The sequence below is a fragment of the Helianthus annuus genome, chromosome 11 (assembly GCF_002127325.2).
Source record: "Helianthus annuus cultivar XRQ/B chromosome 11, HanXRQr2.0-SUNRISE, whole genome shotgun sequence".
NCBI lineage: Eukaryota > Viridiplantae > Streptophyta > Magnoliopsida > Asterales > Asteraceae > Helianthus > Helianthus annuus.
The window spans coordinates 141,990,952-142,012,513 of NC_035443.2; the positions used below are offsets into that span (position 1 = coordinate 141,990,952).

At 36.3% G+C, this 21,562-nt stretch overlaps 1 protein-coding gene and 1 long non-coding RNA gene across 7 annotated transcripts; both read right to left on the reverse strand.

The window, feature by feature from the left end:
• Positions 1-2,001: 2,001 nt before the first annotated feature.
• LOC110890645 lies at positions 2,002-7,212 on the reverse strand. 6 transcript variants are annotated; one of them, XR_004871023.1, is made up of 11 exons: positions 6,931-7,211; positions 6,097-6,252; positions 5,938-6,009; positions 5,677-5,827; positions 5,275-5,362; positions 5,015-5,190; positions 4,233-4,277; positions 4,032-4,164; positions 3,849-3,938; positions 3,222-3,415; positions 2,002-2,746 (listed from the first exon to the last, which is right to left on the reverse strand). It is a non-coding gene; the product is annotated as an uncharacterized LOC110890645 (long non-coding RNA). The 6 variants fall into 6 exon arrangements; XR_004871021.1 differs by having other exon boundaries at positions 4,032-4,277; positions 5,275-5,382; positions 6,931-7,212; XR_004871022.1 differs by having other exon boundaries at positions 4,032-4,277; positions 6,109-6,252.
• A 695-nt stretch (positions 7,213-7,907) lies between these two features.
• Positions 7,908-10,549, reverse strand: LOC110890646 (two-component response regulator ORR9). The gene is made up of 5 exons (XM_022138264.2): positions 10,257-10,549; positions 10,075-10,169; positions 8,913-8,990; positions 8,691-8,761; positions 7,908-8,568 (listed from the first exon to the last, which is right to left on the reverse strand). Exons 1-5 carry the CDS (start codon positions 10,363-10,365, stop codon positions 8,202-8,204), a joined length of 720 nt encoding a protein of 239 aa, XP_021993956.1. The 5' UTR covers positions 10,366-10,549; the 3' UTR covers positions 7,908-8,201.
• Positions 10,550-21,562: the final 11,013 nt, after the last annotated feature.

A 21,562-nucleotide genomic window follows, 5' to 3' on the forward strand; every position in this document is an offset into this window, starting at 1 on the left:
CTATTTGACATGATTTATTTGGAACTTTTTAAGAAAAATAATTATTTATAAGCATAACATATATTTTAAAATTTCATTAAACTATATTTACATTCACATAGTGGCCATTCAACACTCTAGCCGAAAATGTATAAGTGAAACACTCGGTCCCGGTACGGAACTTACTCCTACCATAAGCTTGACAATCAATCAAACCTCTTCCTTTTTGACTTAATCTTTGCAAATATCAAGAGGACTTTGAAATGGTAGGTTTTTGGTTAAGGGTAGGGAAGTTTTATTAAAAGTGGCTAAAAGCGAAAAAGGTTGGTTTTCTTTTGAAAATTTTATTTGTGACTCTATGAACTAACTAAGTGTTTTTAAGCAATATATTTGCTTATTTATTTCAAGCGCTTTAAAGGGGGTGACCTCGGGGAGGTCGACACCATACAAGTTGCTCTCATCAACTATCGGCACGATGTTGGATGTGAATTCTAACACATTTTAAAGTGGCAAATCATTAGGTTTTTTTATATAAGTTGTGCGTTTTTTAATTTTTATATTATGTAACTAGTTTAAGAACCCGCGAGGTTCGCGGGTGGACTAAAACACAAATGAATAAGTTTAATTTATTGAAGTAATCGTTTGAATTAAATAACCGTTCAAGTAATAATAAATTAGTAAACTACAATGAGACAAATAATGTAATATCTCGAGATACATGATGATGCAAATTTGTGTAATATTGTGTTTATGGAAGATAATGGATAGCGAATTATAAGTGAACGTACTGTTTATTTATGTAGAATTTTAGGTTAATAATTAAGTATGTGTATGAGTATACATGTTTTGTATTACATTAACAAAACTGATTAAAAAACAACAAAAAATAAACATTAAATGACTTCAAAAAAATGTTATGATGATTTTTAGGGAACAGTTACATGGAGTGAATGATCGAACGATAATTGAGTACATGGAGATCACAAGTCACGAAATACTTCTTTGTAAACTACATTTGTCGTTTTATTAGTAGGTTTGTCGTCATTGTCCAAAATCAGAAGTTTAACTCCTTGTCTGGTTTTTTATTTCATATAATTGGATAACCTCTTCATAATAACATTTTATTGGTTTTTGATATTTTTTTTTTAAAAAACACCACTTTAACGTCCTTTCTACCACGTGTTTTTCTTACCACGCCGCCTTGCTAACGTGACTGCTACGTGACGCTTAATGTCTCCTCTTTATACCCTCCCACGCTTAATGTTTGAACCTCAAAGCACACCCAACAGTTTATATACCCATGACCTTCACGGGTTATGGGCTATGTTAAAAAAATCTGTCTATAAAAGTATTTTTACTTATGATTTATAACCTGATATCTTTTTCATACTAACACCCATGTTTGGCAAACCTTACCAATAAGAAAAAAAAAACAAAAATTGAATTACTTAGGGCATTTACTTCAATATGGCAATAAGTAATAGAAATTGCAATACTATTAATTCTCTACAAAATACCTATTTAATATTAGATGGATACGGATCCGAACGAAACATATAATATCTACTGGCATTAAAGCCCATGTAGATCATTATTTTTGTTCTAGGCCTTTCCAAAGTTAGGCTTCACGTGTAAGGGTTTAAACTACATGATTAATTTAAACTAAGGTCCAAAATCTTTTACTATTTTCTAAAATGCTTTCAATATAAGATATAAAGCAAATGAGAACTTATAAGCAAACTCCCCTGCAAAGCATGATATAAACATGTAACAGAAAAAACAAAAATATAAAACCTTTTTTTTTAAGTAGTTAAACGGGTCAACCCAAACCCGGACCTGTTTTCAATACAGGTCAATCCGAACCCGACATGTTTTTTTAAAACGGGTTGTGTTAATTGACCCAAACCTTTTTCTTTCATGTCGGGTTTGTGGATCGTGTCAAGAATTGCCGCCCCTAAAACAATATGTGATACATAAGACATTTTATTCACCAGCACTATGCACAGGTGTTTAGTTCTTGAACAATCACAACCAAAAAACTAAAAGCATTTAAATGGGTAAGAAGCAAATGCAAATGTCAGTGTATTCCCAAATCTATATAGGCTACAAGTCAACCTAAAATCAATGCAACCAACCAAACACGATTACAAAAAAGACCAACATTTTAACACAATCATACCCTCAGAATCTGCAGCTTCGACGCAAAAGCAATGGCAACCAAATCCGGTTGCGAAGACGACCACTGCAACTGTTCAATCTCGGCACCCGCAGTACCCATTAGGGAGAATCCACTTTATCCATTTCAATCTCTGTCATCGAAGGAAAAAGGGCACGCCAAAACCGGATCCAACCCTTCTTCAACCGGCTGCCCCATAGAACTCAAATCCCAAATAAGCGCTTGTGAATCATCACCCGCAATACAAATATGACATGAAGTATGCGGCCCCCACGCAATCGCATTCACAACCGCCTGATGCCTCTGCAGCTCCACAACCGGCAACGTCGGAAACCAAATATCCAACACAGCCAACTTCGCGATATCCATTATAATCGTCGCCATATACCTCGGATCCTGCTTATTCCACCCAAGTCGAACAAACGGCGTATCCGGCTCAGAACTCTCGTAAATAATCGTCGAATGCTCCTAATGCCGTAAATCAAACACCCTCACTGACCCATCAGCCGAAACCGAGCCGAAAAAACTTCATAAAACCGGTTGTTGTTTCTTTATTAACACTTAACACTGGTGGAGGCCCTCGTGCATTCCCTATTCACAAACAATATTTTGAAACAATAAACTGAATTGTATAGAATACAAATTGTAAATGAAACTGAATTGATTAAAACTACCATCGAGCAAAGTCTTAAAACTTCAGTAGAAATTAGAAAACACTCTACACTTTGGAAAGGAGTGTAACCTGGCTTTTATAAAAAATATTTCGACCCATCTTGCAAAGAACAACCAGGAGCGACCCGTTTACCCATAAATGAATCAATCTAATACATATGTTATTGTCAAATGAACATCTTCATATATTGAAGGCATGTTGGGAGAAAGGCTGCAAGTTTGTGTACTTTGCTAGCAGAGCAGCTAATATGGTAGGACCAGATTGCATTCGTTTTGTGTTTGGATTCATAAAATTAAAATTGCAACGCTAAAATTACAACAATATCTTAAGTACCAACACAAATATATAACGTAAAATAATAGACATTATATTGATTATTAATATTATTATTACCTTGTCAAATTGAACGGGTATATTTTTCGTTTGTAATCTCTCGAGCATTTTCATCTCAGTATGCAAGAGAAATAAGACCGACCGCCCTACACAATCATAAAAGGCTGTGCGGCCTACTCTATGTATGTAACTTGCCGCATCCTCCGCATAAGAGAAAAAATAGATTTAAACCCCAAAAATAGTGCATGGTAAGACTGCAAATCAGATGTGAAAAATTCGAGGAATTAAGTTGCGAACGGCACAATGTGAGTCAGATATAAAAACCAGGCTAAAAGAGGAACGTGTCAAACAGACTGTTATTTGTGAGTCATCCAAGGTATACTTCTTTAAATTGTTATTGTAATATTTCTACTCAATTATAATGAACGGATTAACACACTAAACATTAAGAAAAAGTGTACATATGAACTATTTTCCGTTTTGACCCATACGAAAAAAACGTGTTTGAATCATTTTCTATGTGGAATCCTTCTCTTGTTCACAATGACCAAACCATACATGTGGAGGAACAAATGTGTCCTGCTATTATTTAGGCTTCATTATTAGAGACTTCAATATATTTGAATTATTATCAAACTAAATATAGTTATTTTGTTTTACGTATTTAAAACTTAAAAACAAAATTACCAGCTTTGTGAGGGAGAACAATCCAGATACATCTAGTAGCATAGTTTTCAATGAGGTTCTTGAGTTTTGCATCTTCTTCCAATGGCGGATCTAGAAAAACGTCAAGGGGAATGTTTCAAAAATTTCTTTTCTATAGAGGCAGCGAAATCGAAAAAACGTCATTTTTTCCAAAATTTACGCTACCGTTGGAGCGTCAAGGGGTAGCAGGGGCTACCCCTTGTGTCAAGCTATATACGCCCATGTCTTCTTCGGTAGACCAAGGACCCCTCTTTACATTTTCTTTATCATAACATGGAGCCCTGCCCATCTTTCACTTCTACAAAAGATAGCATTTCATATAATGAGGAGTTGCATTTTCATCTTCTCCGATAGCAAGGTAACAACCTGAGGATCTTTATGAATCAAGACCCCATCTTCCCCATATGCATCCTTCAAAAACACAACCCAATTTGAGAAATTAAATCATTTGGCGATACAATCGATGCAGAGATTTAACATAAATTCAAGCGAAATAATCAAAAGATTAACGGATTAGTACATAAATAGTGTTTCAGAAAAAGTAAAATTTAATTAATTAAAAAACAATTCCAATTTACCCATAATATGATAATCTAAGCTTTATAAAGTAAATAAAAGTAACAAATTGTTCATGTTTACATGTAATAGAAGAGGAAACCAGATAGATAAACTAATCTGTAGTCCTGTAGCAACATTTGACTTTTGAGGTTAAGTAGACAAATTTAAAAATTGTTATCTTCGTGCTTTACTCTCAAATCCTAAAAATTTTGTTCCTGTAATCAAGTAAGCAGGTCCTTAAATTCTTTAATGCAATCCTTTGTAGAACAAAATACACCTCAACCATTTTTCCATTTAATTTATAAACATCTTACATATTATGTACAATTAATTGCTCACTTTGATGTAAGGATCCACACTTTTCAACCATTTGCCATCTACTTTTTCAACCATACGTATTGGTAACCAAAGTATCACTCATATGACACAAAATAAAAAATAGACATGTAAAAAAACAAATAGCAATTTTCATGAGATGGAGATATAAGTAATAAAAATACAGGTAACCACAATATCACCCATATAACACAAAATAGATAAATCAAAAACAACTTATTTAAATGAATAGCCAATTAGTAGGTAGGTATCACCTTGATATGAATCTTTCTTTCAATGCTTTAAATCTTGTAAAAGCATAGTGCTTCCCAACTTTTGATGTCACTGTACCTTCAATACCTGAAAATAATTTCTTAGAGGATGATTAGAAAGGTTAAAAAGGTCACCAATACATTCCTAAACCTAAGGGGGCGTTTGGTTCAATAGCAGCCTGCAATCGATTGATCATAAATATTCAGTGAGTTACTCAACCATATGATAGAAATCATGTTATAAAGAAAGAAAAAGTAAATACATGGAATCTTCTTGATGGTAATTCGAGCTCGTTTAGCCCGTTTTAAACTTATATGAGCACTTCTTCCGCCACTGAATCGGTTTTGATCCTACAAAAAAGCAAAGCAAACTAAAAAACATAAACATATAATTTGTACATGAAATAGTAGCTTTAAGCATGAGGGCAGGGCACAAGCTATAGGTGGCAAAAAAGTATGGGCCAAACGGGTCAAAACAAATTAATACTCAGGACATTTTGTTTAGTCCTCATCCAAAATTTCATTTTAGATAATATAATAAATCTGATTTTCAAATACGCGTACTAACATATTTCTTCAATTGTTTTGAGCAGTAAAAACCACTATAGGGTGACTTTTAAACTGTTTGACCCGTTTCTTTGTGAGTTTTAAGAAAAGAAAAATACCATATTGTAATCTTCAAGCCAGATGTCCTCCTCACAAGCAGAGAGCCACCGATCTATGCGGTCCATGATTTCTTTTCGGCTCAAAGCTGCATTTGATACTTCACTTATTTGCGCTTCAATTTTCGCTAAAAGTTCACCCGGTCCACCAGCCCTAAAACACAAAACACTTGGGCTTCAGTTTTCTAACATTTAACAGGTATATTATTTGCAAAAATATAAAAAAAGGACAGAAGATATGTTTGCAGGCCCAAACAGCCCGACCTATACTAAAAGATTATTCATTTTCATCCTGCTTGTTTTGAGTTTATTGAGCCTCTCGACCTCTTGTGACGCCTGCCAAGATTGAGGTTTGTTTAATAATATAACCAATAAATATACAACAAAATAATAATTAAAAAAAACTGAGACATGGGTACGAACTTGTTTAATAACCTCGGTTGAAAGATATCCTGGTTCAACAACTTCGGCTTCCGACACTCGAATAATGGATGTTACTCTTGAAAAGTGTTGTTTTTCTTATCTTCTTGTGTTCATTATATTCCAAAGTTCAAATAGGGATGTTACAATATCTTTTAGCTGTATTTTATATGAAAACAGATTATTGTTTGCTATTGAAGTAAAAATATAAAAGCTAAAACTTTTATTCCTATCAAAATTATAACAAATGGATAAAAAGATGTTTTTTATGACCGTAGCCCGTTACCAGCCCGAAACATCCATCTTGCCACCTCTAATGAAAACTTCAACTAATGTAGGATCAAAGGGTTAAACAATACCTTCTCAAACCGGACTTTTGTCTCTGTTTGCTTTAATAAACTAATAAAGTATATATCAAACTACTTCCATCTCAACAGTCACTGCCAAAATACATCATTACTCCTAATCATATTAAAAACAATTATGTTCTTTATATTAATTCCTCTATTCCAGAAAAAAAAATATTGGCTTGTTTAGTTTCTATATGATCACAAAGACAACAGTAATCCACTATAAACTGTTTGCATATGCATAATAAAATAAGTACACATTTAAGCTACTTAAATTGTTGAAATGGCCAAACAATTGTCAAACAGAAACCAAATTTCCTTATAGTTATCTCTGAAACCCCTAATTCCCCGCTTGTTTCAGGTTTTCTTGTCTACTGAAACCACACAAATTGAACAAAAATAAATTGGTAAGTGCTTAAATCAACAAAAATCAAAACCCTAACCCTAGTTTTTGCAATCAAATAGGAAGCAAGAGAGATGAACTCACGGGAGTAATCCAACCAGCTCCTGAGGAATCCGTATTTATGCTTGAATCAACAAAATAAATACAATTTGTATTTTCTTCAACAAAACCCTAACGCCGCCGATTCTATTTGAAGATTAATAGAATTTATGCTTGGTCGGTGTATGGATCTGTAGGAATCATTGGGAGAAGGGTTTATGCGACAGGGGATTGAAGAAGAAGATCTAGCAATGAGGATGAATTCAAAGAAGATGCAGAGATAGATCTATGAGTATCACAAAGCGGCGTGAAGGAGAAGAATGAGACATTTAGGTTTTGAGAACAATTATATATGATCCAAAATCCGACCCGAAGAATCATGGATCCCGCGTCCCATATGTATTGCCGCTCAAATGAAAAAAAGAGGAGAGCATCAGAAGCCACGTGGCATCAAGCAGCCTAAGTACATGCCAAGTGGCACCAAAATGTATTGTTTTAATATACATAATAGATGTTTATTTTGTGTGTTTTTTAGTTTTAATTTTATGTAAGGTTTTTTTTTTTAATTTTAATGTTATGTAATGTTTATATATTAATGTTATTAGTTTAATTTCTAGTAATGTTTTTTTTAACAAAATTTTAATAGATTTTATAATTTGAATTATAAAATAAGCACAAAGGTTGTGCCACATGTCGAAAAACGCCAAGCATCAACGTCGCGTGCCACACCGTCGGTTTAAACACCACGCCATGTTATGAGGTTTGGTCCACGTGTCGCATAATGCCCCGTCTTCAAGCTCCTCCACACCGTGTGGTCTAAGAGGGGAGTTGACATGACAGGGTATGATTGGAAGGGATGGAAAGGTGACTCCTCCCCTCGAGGGGAGCAACCCTTACACCTTAGGGAACCATGACAACGTTTTGTTGAAACAATACAACTCTTCGTGAAAGCGTGTGTACAAAATAGGTATCTACATGAATATCATATCACAGAAGACTTGAAGTATAAAGCAACATATAAATTGTGGAACAATTATAAGATTGTATTGTAATCCAGGTGGTTAAAAGCAGCAGTAGCATGTAGAAATCTTAACAGTCTTATGGTGTTTTCCACTTTTCCTAGACCCGGACAAAAAGCGCGAAGCAAAAGTAATAACAAAACGTACGAATAACGAATAGTAGATTCAAAGTTCAAAATGACAACTTTTACCAGTTTCTTCTATAATAAGTTGTATAACCATAAATGTTCAAATATAGCACATCCATCAACTTCATGGAACAGCATCTTCTATCTTCAACATCTTATGGTCGCAATGTCAGCAAGATTGATCCTTAGAAAACCGCTGTGTTTGTTCATCTTCATCGGACCATGCTTCCACCTCATCATCATCATCTTTATGATCATCATTGTGCATTGCTCTAGAGATGTCGTTTAAAACACATTGTTCCTCAATTGTCTTCCTCAACATCTGTATTTGTTCATCTTCATCGGTCGATGCTTCCACCTCATCATCGTCATCATTATGATCATCATTGTACGTTGCTCTGGAGCTGTCATTTGAAACACATTCTTCCTCCTCGGTTGTCTTCCTCTCGTTCTTCGACAAATAAGGTTTCAGCTTCCCAACATCTGACAATCGCACCGGTTTGAGGAAGAACTCTTCAGCTCCTTCTTCTAAGCATCTGTCAAAAAGACCAAGTTACATAAGTTTCAAAATGACTAAAACACCCTTCAATGACGCCAGACTGACAAATCGCATGAGATTTCAAAAATGGAAATAGTTTGTATGGGAATCTTGATTCACCTATTTATCCTTGCCGGAATATTATCAGAAGACATGATCACAACTGGTATGTCTTTCAATGATTTTGATTCCTGCAAGTACCATAAACATTTTAAGGTTAGTTCATGTCAAGAACCGACAAGATTTTACTCAAATGGAAACATGATCTACGTCATCTACGAAAGATCTTCGAATAAGACGATTTTTTGACACAAATAGTAAGTAAACAAGATCAAATCTCACCTTGATCTTCTTCAAGAGTTCAAAACCAGTCATCCCAGGCATACAATAATCCGTAATAACCATGTTCACCTCCACTTCCTGGATTCATTCAAGAACATAACAAAACCAATATAAGAAAAAACAAAAAGACCCATGTAACAGATTCAAAAAAGAAAAGAAAATCGGATAAAAGGGTTCATTTTGACTTTTGGGAGTCAACCCTAGGCTTCAAATTCAGGTGTAATACAGGATTCTTTTTGTTTTTTCATTAATTTTTTATATTCCTAAGTGATATTAACAATTTTTCCTACAAAAACAATAATTCTTGTAGATCTTCAAGATGAAGAAACTATAATCATTTGAACATTAGAAGTCACATGTTGACTTGACTTCTTCTAGATTGTAGGTAAAGATTCATAGAATTCATATACAAGAACATGAAACAAAGATCATAAACCTTAACTAAAACATAGATAAAAAGAAGATCCAAAATTGAATGAAGATCAGAAAAAAGGGTTCATTTTGACTTTTAGGAGTCAACCCTAGGCTTCAAATTCTATTATAATACAGAGTTCTTTTATGTGTCTTTTACCTAAGTGACTATCAATTTGTAAATCTTGTAGATTTTCAAGATGAATAAACTATAGTCATTTGAACATCAAAAGTCACAGGTAGACTAGTAAAAAGATCCATAGAATTCATATGCAAGAACATTAAAAAAGACAAAAAAGATAATGAACTTTAACTCTTTAACAAAAAACTGAGATAAAAAAAAAAGATCCATACTGGATTGAAGGGACAAGAACATCAAACAAGGATCATAAACTTTAACTAAAACAGAGATTAAAAAAAAAGATTCAGAATTATAAGAAAATCATAAAAAGAGTTCATTTTGACTTTTAGGAGTCAACCTAAGGCTTCAAATTCTTGTATAATACAGAGTTCTTTTAGTTTCTTTTACCTAAGTGACATTATCAATTTGTCTTACATCAAACAATAATTCCTTGTAGATTTTAAAGATCAATAAACAATAAGCATTTAAACATCAAAAGTCACAGGTTGACTAGTAAAAGATCCACATATTTCATATGCAGCAATGCAAGAAAATTAAAAAAGACTAAAAAGATCATAAAAACATGAACTCTAACAAATTAAACAGACAAAAAAAAAAAAAGATCCATACTGGATTAGGAGAAAAAGATGAAATCTTTTCCATCTTTTCAACATCTTTGAGACCCAGAAACTCCAAAGCCTTACTTCCAGAATCCACAGCAGTAACTGCAACAAAACATCAGAAAAAAAAAACATCAAATCTGAATGTTTAAAACATACCCATTTGATAAACTAACAAATGTATGATCTTACCATGATAAGAAAAGGTTTTCAAGAGGCGCTCTATGAGCTTCCTGTCAAGATTGCTGTCATCAACAGCAAGAACATGAAGAGGTGTTTCAGAGATAGCAATGAGACCCATTTTGATCACTTTTTTGAAGAAAAAATGGGAACTTTGTGGGTTATAAAAGGACCCATTTTGATATTGTGATTTGTGGAGGTGTGATTTGAAGATTTTGACAGTTTGGAAAAGAAGATTTGGCCAGATATGATTTTCCGGATCGTTTTGGGATATTTTTTTATTTTATTTTATTTTTCAGTCATGGAGAACAAGCAAGGAAGTTTCAAATGTTTTTTTATTTGATTTGCATTTGCTAGTCATGTTTGATTTTTTGTCCAAATCAACCACTTACTTATGCTTTTCACCATTAAATTTAAATTTATGAACGTGATATACATCTAGTGTTAAAGAGAAAATTAGGGTTGTTTACGTATCTGGTTTTAGAAAAAAAAAATTAAGTTGAATTGTGAATTATGGTTTCAGAAAACAATAAATTATGGTTTCAGAAAACAATAAATTAAACATGTTATGTTTAGTTTGATGATTTGACTTGTTTTTCCCCTAAAAAATCGTAGTTTGTATTAGTTTTTTAAATGATATTAATCGATTGATAAGTGGGTCATACAAATTTCTATACGACTAAACTAATTGATTTATATCGATTAGAATGATAAGTCGAATTCAGTTGTTTATGAAATTTTGATGAAATCTTGATTTTTTTTTGATCGACAAGAAGAGAATAACAAGATAAATAAAGAGATACACTTGGGATTTGTTAAATACTTTTTTTATTATTTGAAATATATAATTAATTTTATTTTTTTAGTGACTAACTCATAAACCATCTAATTTACTTTTAAAGCTACACTTTGGGCGAAAATCTTCAACCAAATAATTTTTATACAATTTGATAATGCTAGTCTACAAGCCACTTTGTAGTACGTAATTAAAGAAAATCATTATTAATCAAGTATTTATTATCTAAATATCGAAGGGGAGCCCACTTCTAGAAAACGAGACCGAAGCCCTGATCCCGTAGAGGACGTCGGTCCTTCCTCGGGAAGGCGACAAGTAGATTCGGAAAGTAAAAATCTTGTGGTAGGCCCGTCACAGCAGGTTCCATTATCGGACTCAAGCACATGTAACAGTTTCGAGGAGCGTGTGCTTCTCGAGCCCATGCCGGATTCGTCAGCTTGCGAATTTGTGGCACCGTAGTAGAATCATTACCAATGGCACGCAGTGCGCCTAAGTGCGAAAAGACAGTGCAAGCTTTGTTATGCCGAAACCTAAATGTTAAGTCAGCAACACTTCCAAATGCCACTTCTTCCCGTCGCATCCGTCTTCAGGACGATCTAGTCACAGGTTTTCACTTCTCAGTGAGTGAAAGATTTGTCCCCGGGTCTACGTTGAAAGCTTCTATAGTAGAACTCATTCGGGAGGGCTTGGTGGAGAAAAACCTAATTTTTGGTTTGTTGAACCTAATTTTTGGGTTTTTTTTAATATTGTTAGTGTACTTTGGGAATTTAATAACGTGCTTTATCATTTTATCTACTTTGATCATCATACCTTTTTATGTGATTTGATTATTTAAGATATTATATTACAATGGAAATGGATTTATAAACGCACCATATAAAAATTTAAAATGCTAAACTAATCAATTTATATCGATTTGAATTATTGGACTAGTTAAAATTTTTATGATATATAGAGAAAATCTTGATTCTTTTCTACTCAATCCTTAGAAAAGAAGAAGAGAATAACAAGATCAACAAATAAAGATACATTTAGGATTTGTGAAATGCCTTTTTTAGTACGTAATCAAATAAAAATATTAATCAAATCTTTATTGTTTAAATAGACGTAAAAAATAACCTAATTGTGGTTTGTTTTTTATTTTTTATTTTGTTAGTGTACTTTATCACTTTATCTATTTTGATGATTATCCTTTTTTATGTGATTCGATAACTTGCCATTTTATTCATGATAAGAAAAATATTGAAAATCTCAACAAAACATAATAATATATCATAGAACACACTCAATACGCAACAAACACTATCCTCACCAATAGTTGTCTCCCCACTTTTGTTGTGTCATTGTATTTGCGTGTTTGTTAAATGTCTTGTTCTTTATGTGTGTTTTATTGAGTGTCAATTTGGTGTTTTGTGAAATCAACCTTTAAATTGGTAAGGACATTGTTTGAGAAAATTAATCTTAAACTCGTCCCTCACTTGTTAAATTTAATTGCTTTTCAAACATGAATCAACAAACATAATCAATCGTAATGTGTGACGATAGTTGCGTAATGGAATATTGATGAGTACAATGTGTGTTACTAGAGCCGACCCAGGGGACTATTTGAATGGGAGGGGCTAGGTGGGCGAATGTCCAAGGCCTGATCTCTCATGGGGACTATTTTTTTTATTATTTTTTATATTTATTTCTTATATATATTTTTTATAAACAAAACATAAATATAAATGTCCAAAGCGTATATGTTTTTAAACCCGTTAAGGGGCTGTTTGGCAACATCTGAATGGTTAAGTGCTGAACCAGTAAGATGTCTGAACCATTAAGTGCTGAACCAGTAAGAGGTCTGAACCATTAAGAGCCAGTATAATGTTTAATCGTTCAGATGCAAATGTCTAGCCAATTCAGATTTGAGGTCTTAACCATTCAGACTCTGTATAATGCTTAACCATTCAAAGGCAAATGTCTGAACCATTCAGACATCTGCTTGCGAAACAAACAGTCTGAACCATTATGTGACACCCCAGGAAACCACACAACATAACTAGCTTCCTTAGTGATTACGTGCTAGATTTCGGGACGAAATCCCTTTCAAGTTGGGGATGATGTCACAACTGAGCAAAACCCGCAACAACTCTGATTTCTTACTTCGTTTCTCTCACACTTGACGCTTGCCAATTTCGGGACGAAATTTTCTTCAAGTTGGGGATGATGTGACAACCCGAACTTTTAAGGTTAATCTCACTAACTTTGATTCCTCGTTATTCCTCCTTCACTTTCATTACGACTAGTAAACGCGTCACATTTATGTTTAAAGGTATTAGTGAAGCCTATCATGTGGCCTTTGTTAATCAGGCCCAACTCATGTGTTGTAATCTAAGCCGGCCCCAACTTGAGTATTAATCGGCCCACAAATGCTCATCAGCCCACATTTATATATATCGAATATATATACACTGTTAGTTAGGCTGTTTACTTGGGCTTGAGCCCATGACCCACAACCGGCCCCAAGACCCTTGTTTATTAGCTAATCAACCCAATCCCTTTATAATGTGATTAACCGGCCCAACACCTATACGAATTATAATCTAAGTCAAATCTAATCTAGTTTAAAAGCTATAACAAACCCCATATTCCTCTCTACCTCTCCCATACGTTCGGCAGCAGAAGATTTACCCACCCCCTCTCGACTTCTGTGTTCTTGGATACATTAATCAGGTTAGCATATGTTCTAAGTTAATTATATGACTGTGTGATTTTAAATGTATAAAGGTTTATGCCATGCTACTTGCTTGTTAAACGATGATTAGGGTTCATGCTAGCCTATGCGTAAATTATGAGGATGTTAGGGTGGGTTAAGTCAAAGGGGTATCTAGTAAATGGCGGCCATGTGAGGGTATCATACTAGTCAACATCTATTCATCCTGGTTGAATAATCGGTGGTCCATGCATCAATTAAATAAAAGTATTTGATAAAGGGTTTAGGGGGCTGTGTGTCATGCAAGGGTTGGACCGTTCAAGGGCCCAATGGGGCGGCTGGTCTAACCATGTGTGTGTAGTTTGTATTGTTTAATTATACATGGAAACAAAAGAATTAAATAATGTTGATATATATAAGTGTCTTAGAGGTCCAATGAATAGGTAGTTAAGTGATCTGATGGATTGGATAGTTGTATGTTAGATGGCGACATATGTATTTAAAGGATAGTGATGTTATTATGCATGGATGTGTGTGCTGTTTTGGAAAGTTTAGGCAATTAAATAAGGGACCTTCATAATTGGCGGCTGCATGTGTTAAAAGAATAGCATGACTACCCTGAATGTTCAGAACAAATGTCGGCCATAGTTTCTTAATATGAGTATTTTGGTTGTTACTTGGTTATTGTGAAAAAGAAAGAAACTTGTTTACACAAACTGATAAAATAAGTGCTCGGTCATATGCAACAAAAATAGGTGGTTATATTATTGTGAATTGGAATACATAGCAACCGAGAAATTATGTTGGGCCACGAGAATTGTTGCGGGGGCCCAAGTTCACAAACGTTAACAGGCCGCACAGTTGATTTGATTATATGTGTGTTATTGGGTTGTTAACTGTTAATGGTTTGATATATAACGTGTTAACTGTTAAGTCAAGAGTATGGGGCAATAAATACTAAAACATGTATACTTATTCATTTCTTGCTAAGTGGAATAAAACCTGTTGTGCTGATTAGTATGTGCAATTATCATAGGCCGTGGTTGACCAATTTCGTTTAACGAGTAAATTAATCTTACCGAGCAAAACTAAGGTGAGTTCACTGCACTTTTCTCAAGCATGCGTCCCGGTGGTTTGGGACAACGGGTAAACATTTGGAAGGGAAACATTGGGTAAACAACTTAATCGGTTTTGGTTATTGCCTGGAGGGCAATGGGGGTGATTAGTTGATAGCGCTATTAGGTGGGAAACCTCACACCGGGCCGTAAGGACGGGCGTGAACTAATTATCTGGGTATGGCTATGGTTGTTAGAGGCACACTCCTCGGATACATATGGGCACTCTCCCTAGGGTATCTAACGAAGGCAACATAGCAATCGGTCGTTAAGGGGTACCCACTCCCCGGATACACATGGGCACATTCCCTAGGGTATCTAACATGAGCAACATTGTAACGCAACATTGAATCGCATTAACATACATATGGTAACATAACTTGTTAACAAAACCTTGAACTCACCAGCGTAGTCTGACACACTTGTTTACATGCTTGTAGGTGATTACTGAAGGGACTTGGGAGCTTGCTGTCTGATGCTGTTGGAGTGGTTGTGGTCATAATAAACCGTTATCTTAATTTGCTTTTGATACATTACACATTGATACTTTTATGCTTCCGCTCAGTACTTGGTTTTGATTTAACTTTTCAGACGTTACATTAATTTCAATTGGGTATTTCAATACATTATAACTTGTGTTTGTTATGATTGGTGGCTCTTTGTGAATCGTTACACCTCCATCAGGGACACGCCTTAGGTGGTAATTTGGGGGTGTGACAGTTTGGTATCAGAGCCACTGGTTATAGAGAACTCGGTTTTAAAATGTTTTCATAAAACCAGACTATAACCGAATTGATCCAAACGATGACCATGACACTCAGCTTCAGACTGCAAGGTTCGTTCCTCCTTAGCTTATGCTTATATGTCTAGTAAACGTAACTATATATATAGCATGCACAATACGACATGGTAGACATCATGACACATTGATAGTGTAACATAACACTTACATCTAGTAAATTCTCATCTTGTTGGTAGTGCTTAATTTGTGTTGATTGGAGTGGGAGAAACTTCGAACATAAGTTAAGAAGCATTGAGAGGAGCATGCAAACCGCCTTATTATCATGGGTGCACACATAATAATAACGCGTGGTGCATGCAAATCCCAATGAGGCTTAACGAGTGTAAGAGGGGTTCTTCCCTGTTTGTGTACGAACATAGTAGTTAATCGCCCTTAACGTGATAACACTGAATACTTTTCTCGTTCTCGACTTCTAAATTCGTTCCCTTCTCCTATTATAGAAACATGAGTGGACGAGGACACGGTCGTGGTAGCATCAACATGACTCAGGCTGAGTTAACCAACCTGATAAACACACGTGTGGCTGAGGCTCTGGCAGCCTACCAAGCTGCGCACCCAAACAACCAGCCTGTCTGTACGTTCAAAATGTTTATGGATTGCAAGCCACAGACCTTCAGCGGGACGGAAGGGGCTGTGGGACTTATAAGGTGGTTCGAGAAAGCTGAGTCAGTGTTTGCTATGTGCAACTGCCCTGTGGGGGACCGCGTGAAGTATGCAACAGGCACGCTTGAGGATGGTGCCTTGACCTGGTGGAATGCCCAGGTCCAACTGCTAGGTATTGAGGCGGCGAACGCCACTACGTGGGATGATTTTAAAGAACTGATGAGAGAGGAATACTGTCCTCGAGATGAAATAGCGAAGTTAGAGAATGAGTACTATCATCTGACAATGGTGGGGTCTGAAATCGAGGCGTATGTGAAGCGGTCGTATGAGTTAGCTGATTTGTGTCCGAACTTGTCCCGACCCATGTCCCGAAGAATCGAGTTGTTTATTAAGGGGTTACCTCCACGGGTGAAGGGTTTAGTTACAGCAGCAAACCTCAATAACCTAACCCAGATCGTTAGACTGGCACATAAAATCGTTGACCAGGAGGTGGAGAGCGACTCACTGCCACCACGTATTTCTAAAGCTACTACTGCCGCCACCACCGCCACTACTCCTGTCACTGATAGTAAACGCAAGTGGGGTGAAATGGACAAAGCGCCCAACTCGGCTCAGCCCCAAAAGAAGACAGACACTGGCAGTACTCGCGGCTTTAGCCAGTCATCCTCAGTGAACCAAAGTCAGAGGTCTTATGCAGGAAAGAAGCCTCAGTGTGGCAAGTGCGGCTATCATCACTTCGGGCAGTGTGGACGAACATGTAACAGGTGTGGTAAAGCAGGCCACGAAGCCAAAGATTGTAGAGCCCCACAGCCCGGACATCAGCAACAACAGAACCAGCAGCAGCAGCAAGAGCAAGGCAACAGGGGATGCTTTCAGTGTGGTGCGGAAGACCATTTCAAAAGAGACTGCCCCCAGCTGAATCAGAATCAGAACAACAACAACCAAGGAAATGGGAACAACAATGGGGGTAACAACGACGACAATGGTGCTAGGGGACGTGTCTTCGTGATCGGTCAGGGTGAGTTTCTACTTGGCGACTTTTGTGTTACTGTTTTATTTTATTCGGGTGCCGATACTAGTTTCGTGTCTTTAAAGGTTAGTCAAATGCTTAATCGTGCCCCAACACTTTTGAACACCAAGCACATAGTAGAACTAGCAAGCGGTAAAAGTCGAGAGGCCACACACATAGTTTAGGGTTGCAATCTTGTTCTTGCTAATCAGACCTTTTCCATCGACCTCATTCTTATTGTTCTGCGGAATTTCGGGACGAAATTCCAAACCAACAGGGGGATGATGTGACACCCCAGGAAACCACACAACATAACTAGCTTCCTTAGTGATTACGTGCTAGATTTCGGGACGAAATCCCTTTCAAGTTGGGGATGATGTCACAACTGAGCAAAACCCGCAACAACTCTGATTTCTTACTTCGTTTCTCTCACACTTGACGCTTGCCAATTTCGGGACGAAATTTTCTTCAAGTTGGGGATGATGTGACAACCCGAACTTTTAAGGTTAATCTCACTAACTTTGATTCCTCGTTATTCCTCCTTCACTTTCATTACGACTAGTAAACGCGTCACATTTATGTTTAAAGGTATTAGTGAAGCCTATCATGTGGCCTTTGTTAATCAGGCCCAACTCATGTGTTGTAATCTAAGCCGGCCCCAACTTGAGTATTAATCGGCCCACAAATGCTCATCAGCCCACATTTATATATATCGAATATATATACACTGTTAGTTAGGCTGTTTACTTGGGCTTGAGCCCATGACCCACAACCGGCCCCAAGACCCTTGTTTATTAGCTAATCAACCCAATCCCTTTATAATGTGATTAACCGGCCCAACACCTATACGAATTATAATCTAAGTCAAATCTAATCTAGTTTAAAAGCTATAACAAACCCCATATTCCTCTCTACCTCTCCCATACGTTCGGCAGCAGAAGATTTACCCACCCCCTCTCGACTTCTGTGTTCTTGGATACATTAATCAGGTTAGCATATGTTCTAAGTTAATTATATGACTGTGTGATTTTAAATGTATAAAGGTTTATGCCATGCTACTTGCTTGTTAAACGATGATTAGGGTTCATGCTAGCCTATGCGTAAATTATGAGGATGTTAGGGTGGGTTAAGTCAAAGGGGTATCTAGTAAATGGCGGCCATGTGAGGGTATCATACTAGTCAACATCTATTCATCCTGGTTGAATAATCGGTGGTCCATGCATCAATTAAATAAAAGTATTTGATAAAGGGTTTAGGGGGCTGTGTGTCATGCAAGGGTTGGACCGTTCAAGGGCCCAATGGGGCGGCTGGTCTAACCATGTGTGTGTAGTTTGTATTGTTTAATTATACATGGAAACAAAAGAATTAAATAATGTTGATATATATAAGTGTCTTAGAGGTCCAATGAATAGGTAGTTAAGTGATCTGATGGATTGGATAGTTGTATGTTAGATGGCGACATATGTATTTAAAGGATAGTGATGTTATTATGCATGGATGTGTGTGCTGTTTTGGAAAGTTTAGGCAATTAAATAAGGGACCTTCATAATTGGCGGCTGCATGTGTTAAAAGAATAGCATGACTACCCTGAATGTTCAGAACAAATGTCGGCCATAGTTTCTTAATATGAGTATTTTGGTTGTTACTTGGTTATTGTGAAAAAGAAAGAAACTTGTTTACACAAACTGATAAAATAAGTGCTCGGTCATATGCAACAAAAATAGGTGGTTATATTATTGTGAATTGGAATACATAGCAACCGAGAAATTATGTTGGGCCACGAGAATTGTTGCGGGGGCCCAAGTTCACAAACGTTAACAGGCCGCACAGTTGATTTGATTATATGTGTGTTATTGGGTTGTTAACTGTTAATGGTTTGATATATAACGTGTTAACTGTTAAGTCAAGAGTATGGGGCAATAAATACTAAAACATGTATACTTATTCATTTCTTGCTAAGTGGAATAAAACCTGTTGTGCTGATTAGTATGTGCAATTATCATAGGCCGTGGTTGACCAATTTCGTTTAACGAGTAAATTAATCTTACCGAGCAAAACTAAGGTGAGTTCACTGCACTTTTCTCAAGCATGCGTCCCGGTGGTTTGGGACAACGGGTAAACATTTGGAAGGGAAACATTGGGTAAACAACTTAATCGGTTTTGGTTATTGCCTGGAGGGCAATGGGGGTGATTAGTTGATAGCGCTATTAGGTGGGAAACCTCACACCGGGCCGTAAGGACGGGCGTGAACTAATTATCTGGGTATGGCTATGGTTGTTAGAGGCACACTCCTCGGATACATATGGGCACTCTCCCTAGGGTATCTAACGAAGGCAACATAGCAATCGGTCGTTAAGGGGTACCCACTCCCCGGATACACATGGGCACATTCCCTAGGGTATCTAACATGAGCAACATTGTAACGCAACATTGAATCGCATTAACATACATATGGTAACATAACTTGTTAACAAAACCTTGAACTCACCAGCGTAGTCTGACACACTTGTTTACATGCTTGTAGGTGATTACTGAAGGGACTTGGGAGCTTGCTGTCTGATGCTGCTGGAGTGGTTGTGGTCATAATAAACCGTTATCTTAATTTGCTTTTGATACATTACACATTGATACTTTTATGCTTCCGCTCAGTACTTGGTTTTGATTTAACTTTTCAGACGTTACATTAATTTCAATTGGGTATTTCAATACATTATAACTTGTGTTTGTTATGATTGGTGGCTCTTTGTGAATCGTTACACCTCCATCAGGGACACGCCCTAGGTGGTAATTTGGGGGTGTGACACATTAACTGTTGAACCAGTAAGAGGTCTAAATCATTAAGAGTCTCATTAAGAGGTAAACAAACAACCCCTAACTTATCCTATTTAGTTTTTGCCTATATGGGAATAAATCCAATTCTCATTTAACCCAGTTAAACCCAGTAATGTTTTAAAATTTAAACACATTTTAAAACACATAAAAGGGTAAAGTCTAAAAATCAAAGCAACGGCAAATTGGCAAAAGGGGTGGTAATCGCCTGAGAGCTCATTTTTTTCCTACTCGCCTAGGGCCTAGAGATTCTCAGTGATAGACTTGTGTGTTGCATGATCTAAGATATGTCGATATGTGTTTGTTTTGTTATGGTAGCGGTAGTAACTAGTAAGATGATACTTATGCATGTAGCTTTTATACATGGTTAGCTAAAAGTACTATATTTTGTTAACAAGAACATGTTTGTTGATATGCTAGAATCGCAAGGATAAGACAAGTAGATGAAAAATATAATAAAAGTACACATTGGTAAAGAGAGAACATGCGGATGCAAATATAAAAGTAAAAAAGATCCAATCCCAAAAATTCCAAAGATGAGGGGAGATCCGAAAGGATTTTGTATATAAAAAGTAATGCTTTAAAAAAAGAACAAGAGGAGGCTATACATGGGACTATTATAATGACTGTTGGAGGTTTTGAAAAGCTAATTAGAAGATTTTTTCTAACAAAAACTTAAGATTGAAGATATTATTGAAAATGTGAAATCGCTAGGGTTTCTATGGTTCAATAATGGATAGAAATTCAAGTCCGTTCAATGGGACAAATGGCGTAAGTTAGTTTTGATGTAGGTCTTTTTGTTAGGGTCAGTGGTGTTTGTTTGGGTTTTAAATGGCTTTGTTAGCATCGACGATCTTCGAAGTTGACACTCTAAACTTGTTCACCAATGACCCTTCGAAGATGATGATGGAGACCAAAGAAAATAACATGAAAGCTAAAGTGGTATCATCTCATAAACTACGAGTAAGAAGAATTAGGTTAACGTTTGAGAAATCTAAGGGTGAAAGGAGTGGGAGCAGTGAAGCATGCGGCAAACGGTTTTACCGAAGGGGAACACCGCCGCAAATAGGCAACTCACCGTGCGGTGATGATTATATTGGTGACTACTCACCGCACCTCCACTTGACCGTTTGGAGAATTATAGCCGTTGGAATTGGTAGGTGGGCAACAGCTTTGTTGCCGTTTTTATAAAAAAAAATTAATTTCATATTTTTACACTATATAAACCCAACCCAGTTTTAAACCTCTCATTTCTCCAAAACTAATCTCTATACCTATTTTTATTTAAAATGGCGGATGAAATACCATTGTTTTTCCACCCGATAGCAGTGACGACGAGTTAGCTTGAACCGATAGTAGCATAATTTTTTTTCCAAAATCTCATCGAGCAAGCCGAACTACAAGACACGGGCACATCTAGCAAGAAACGATATGTTCGTCGTGATCGTGAGAGTGACCACGGAACCCTT

Excerpts from the sequence above, each read along its gene's own strand:
- LOC110890646 (XM_022138264.2), bottom strand. The coding sequence starts at position 10,365 with ATGGGTCTCATTGCTATCTCTGAAACACCTCTTCATGTTCTTGCTGTT. Across the intron at positions 10,170-10,256 it reads GAAAACCTTTTCTTATCATG|TTACTGCTGTGGATTCTGGA; the intron begins GTAAGATCATAC and ends GTTTTGTTGCAG. Across the intron at positions 8,569-8,690 it reads ATTCCGGCAAGGATAAATAG|ATGCTTAGAAGAAGGAGCTG; the intron begins GTGAATCAAGAT and ends TCTTTTTGACAG.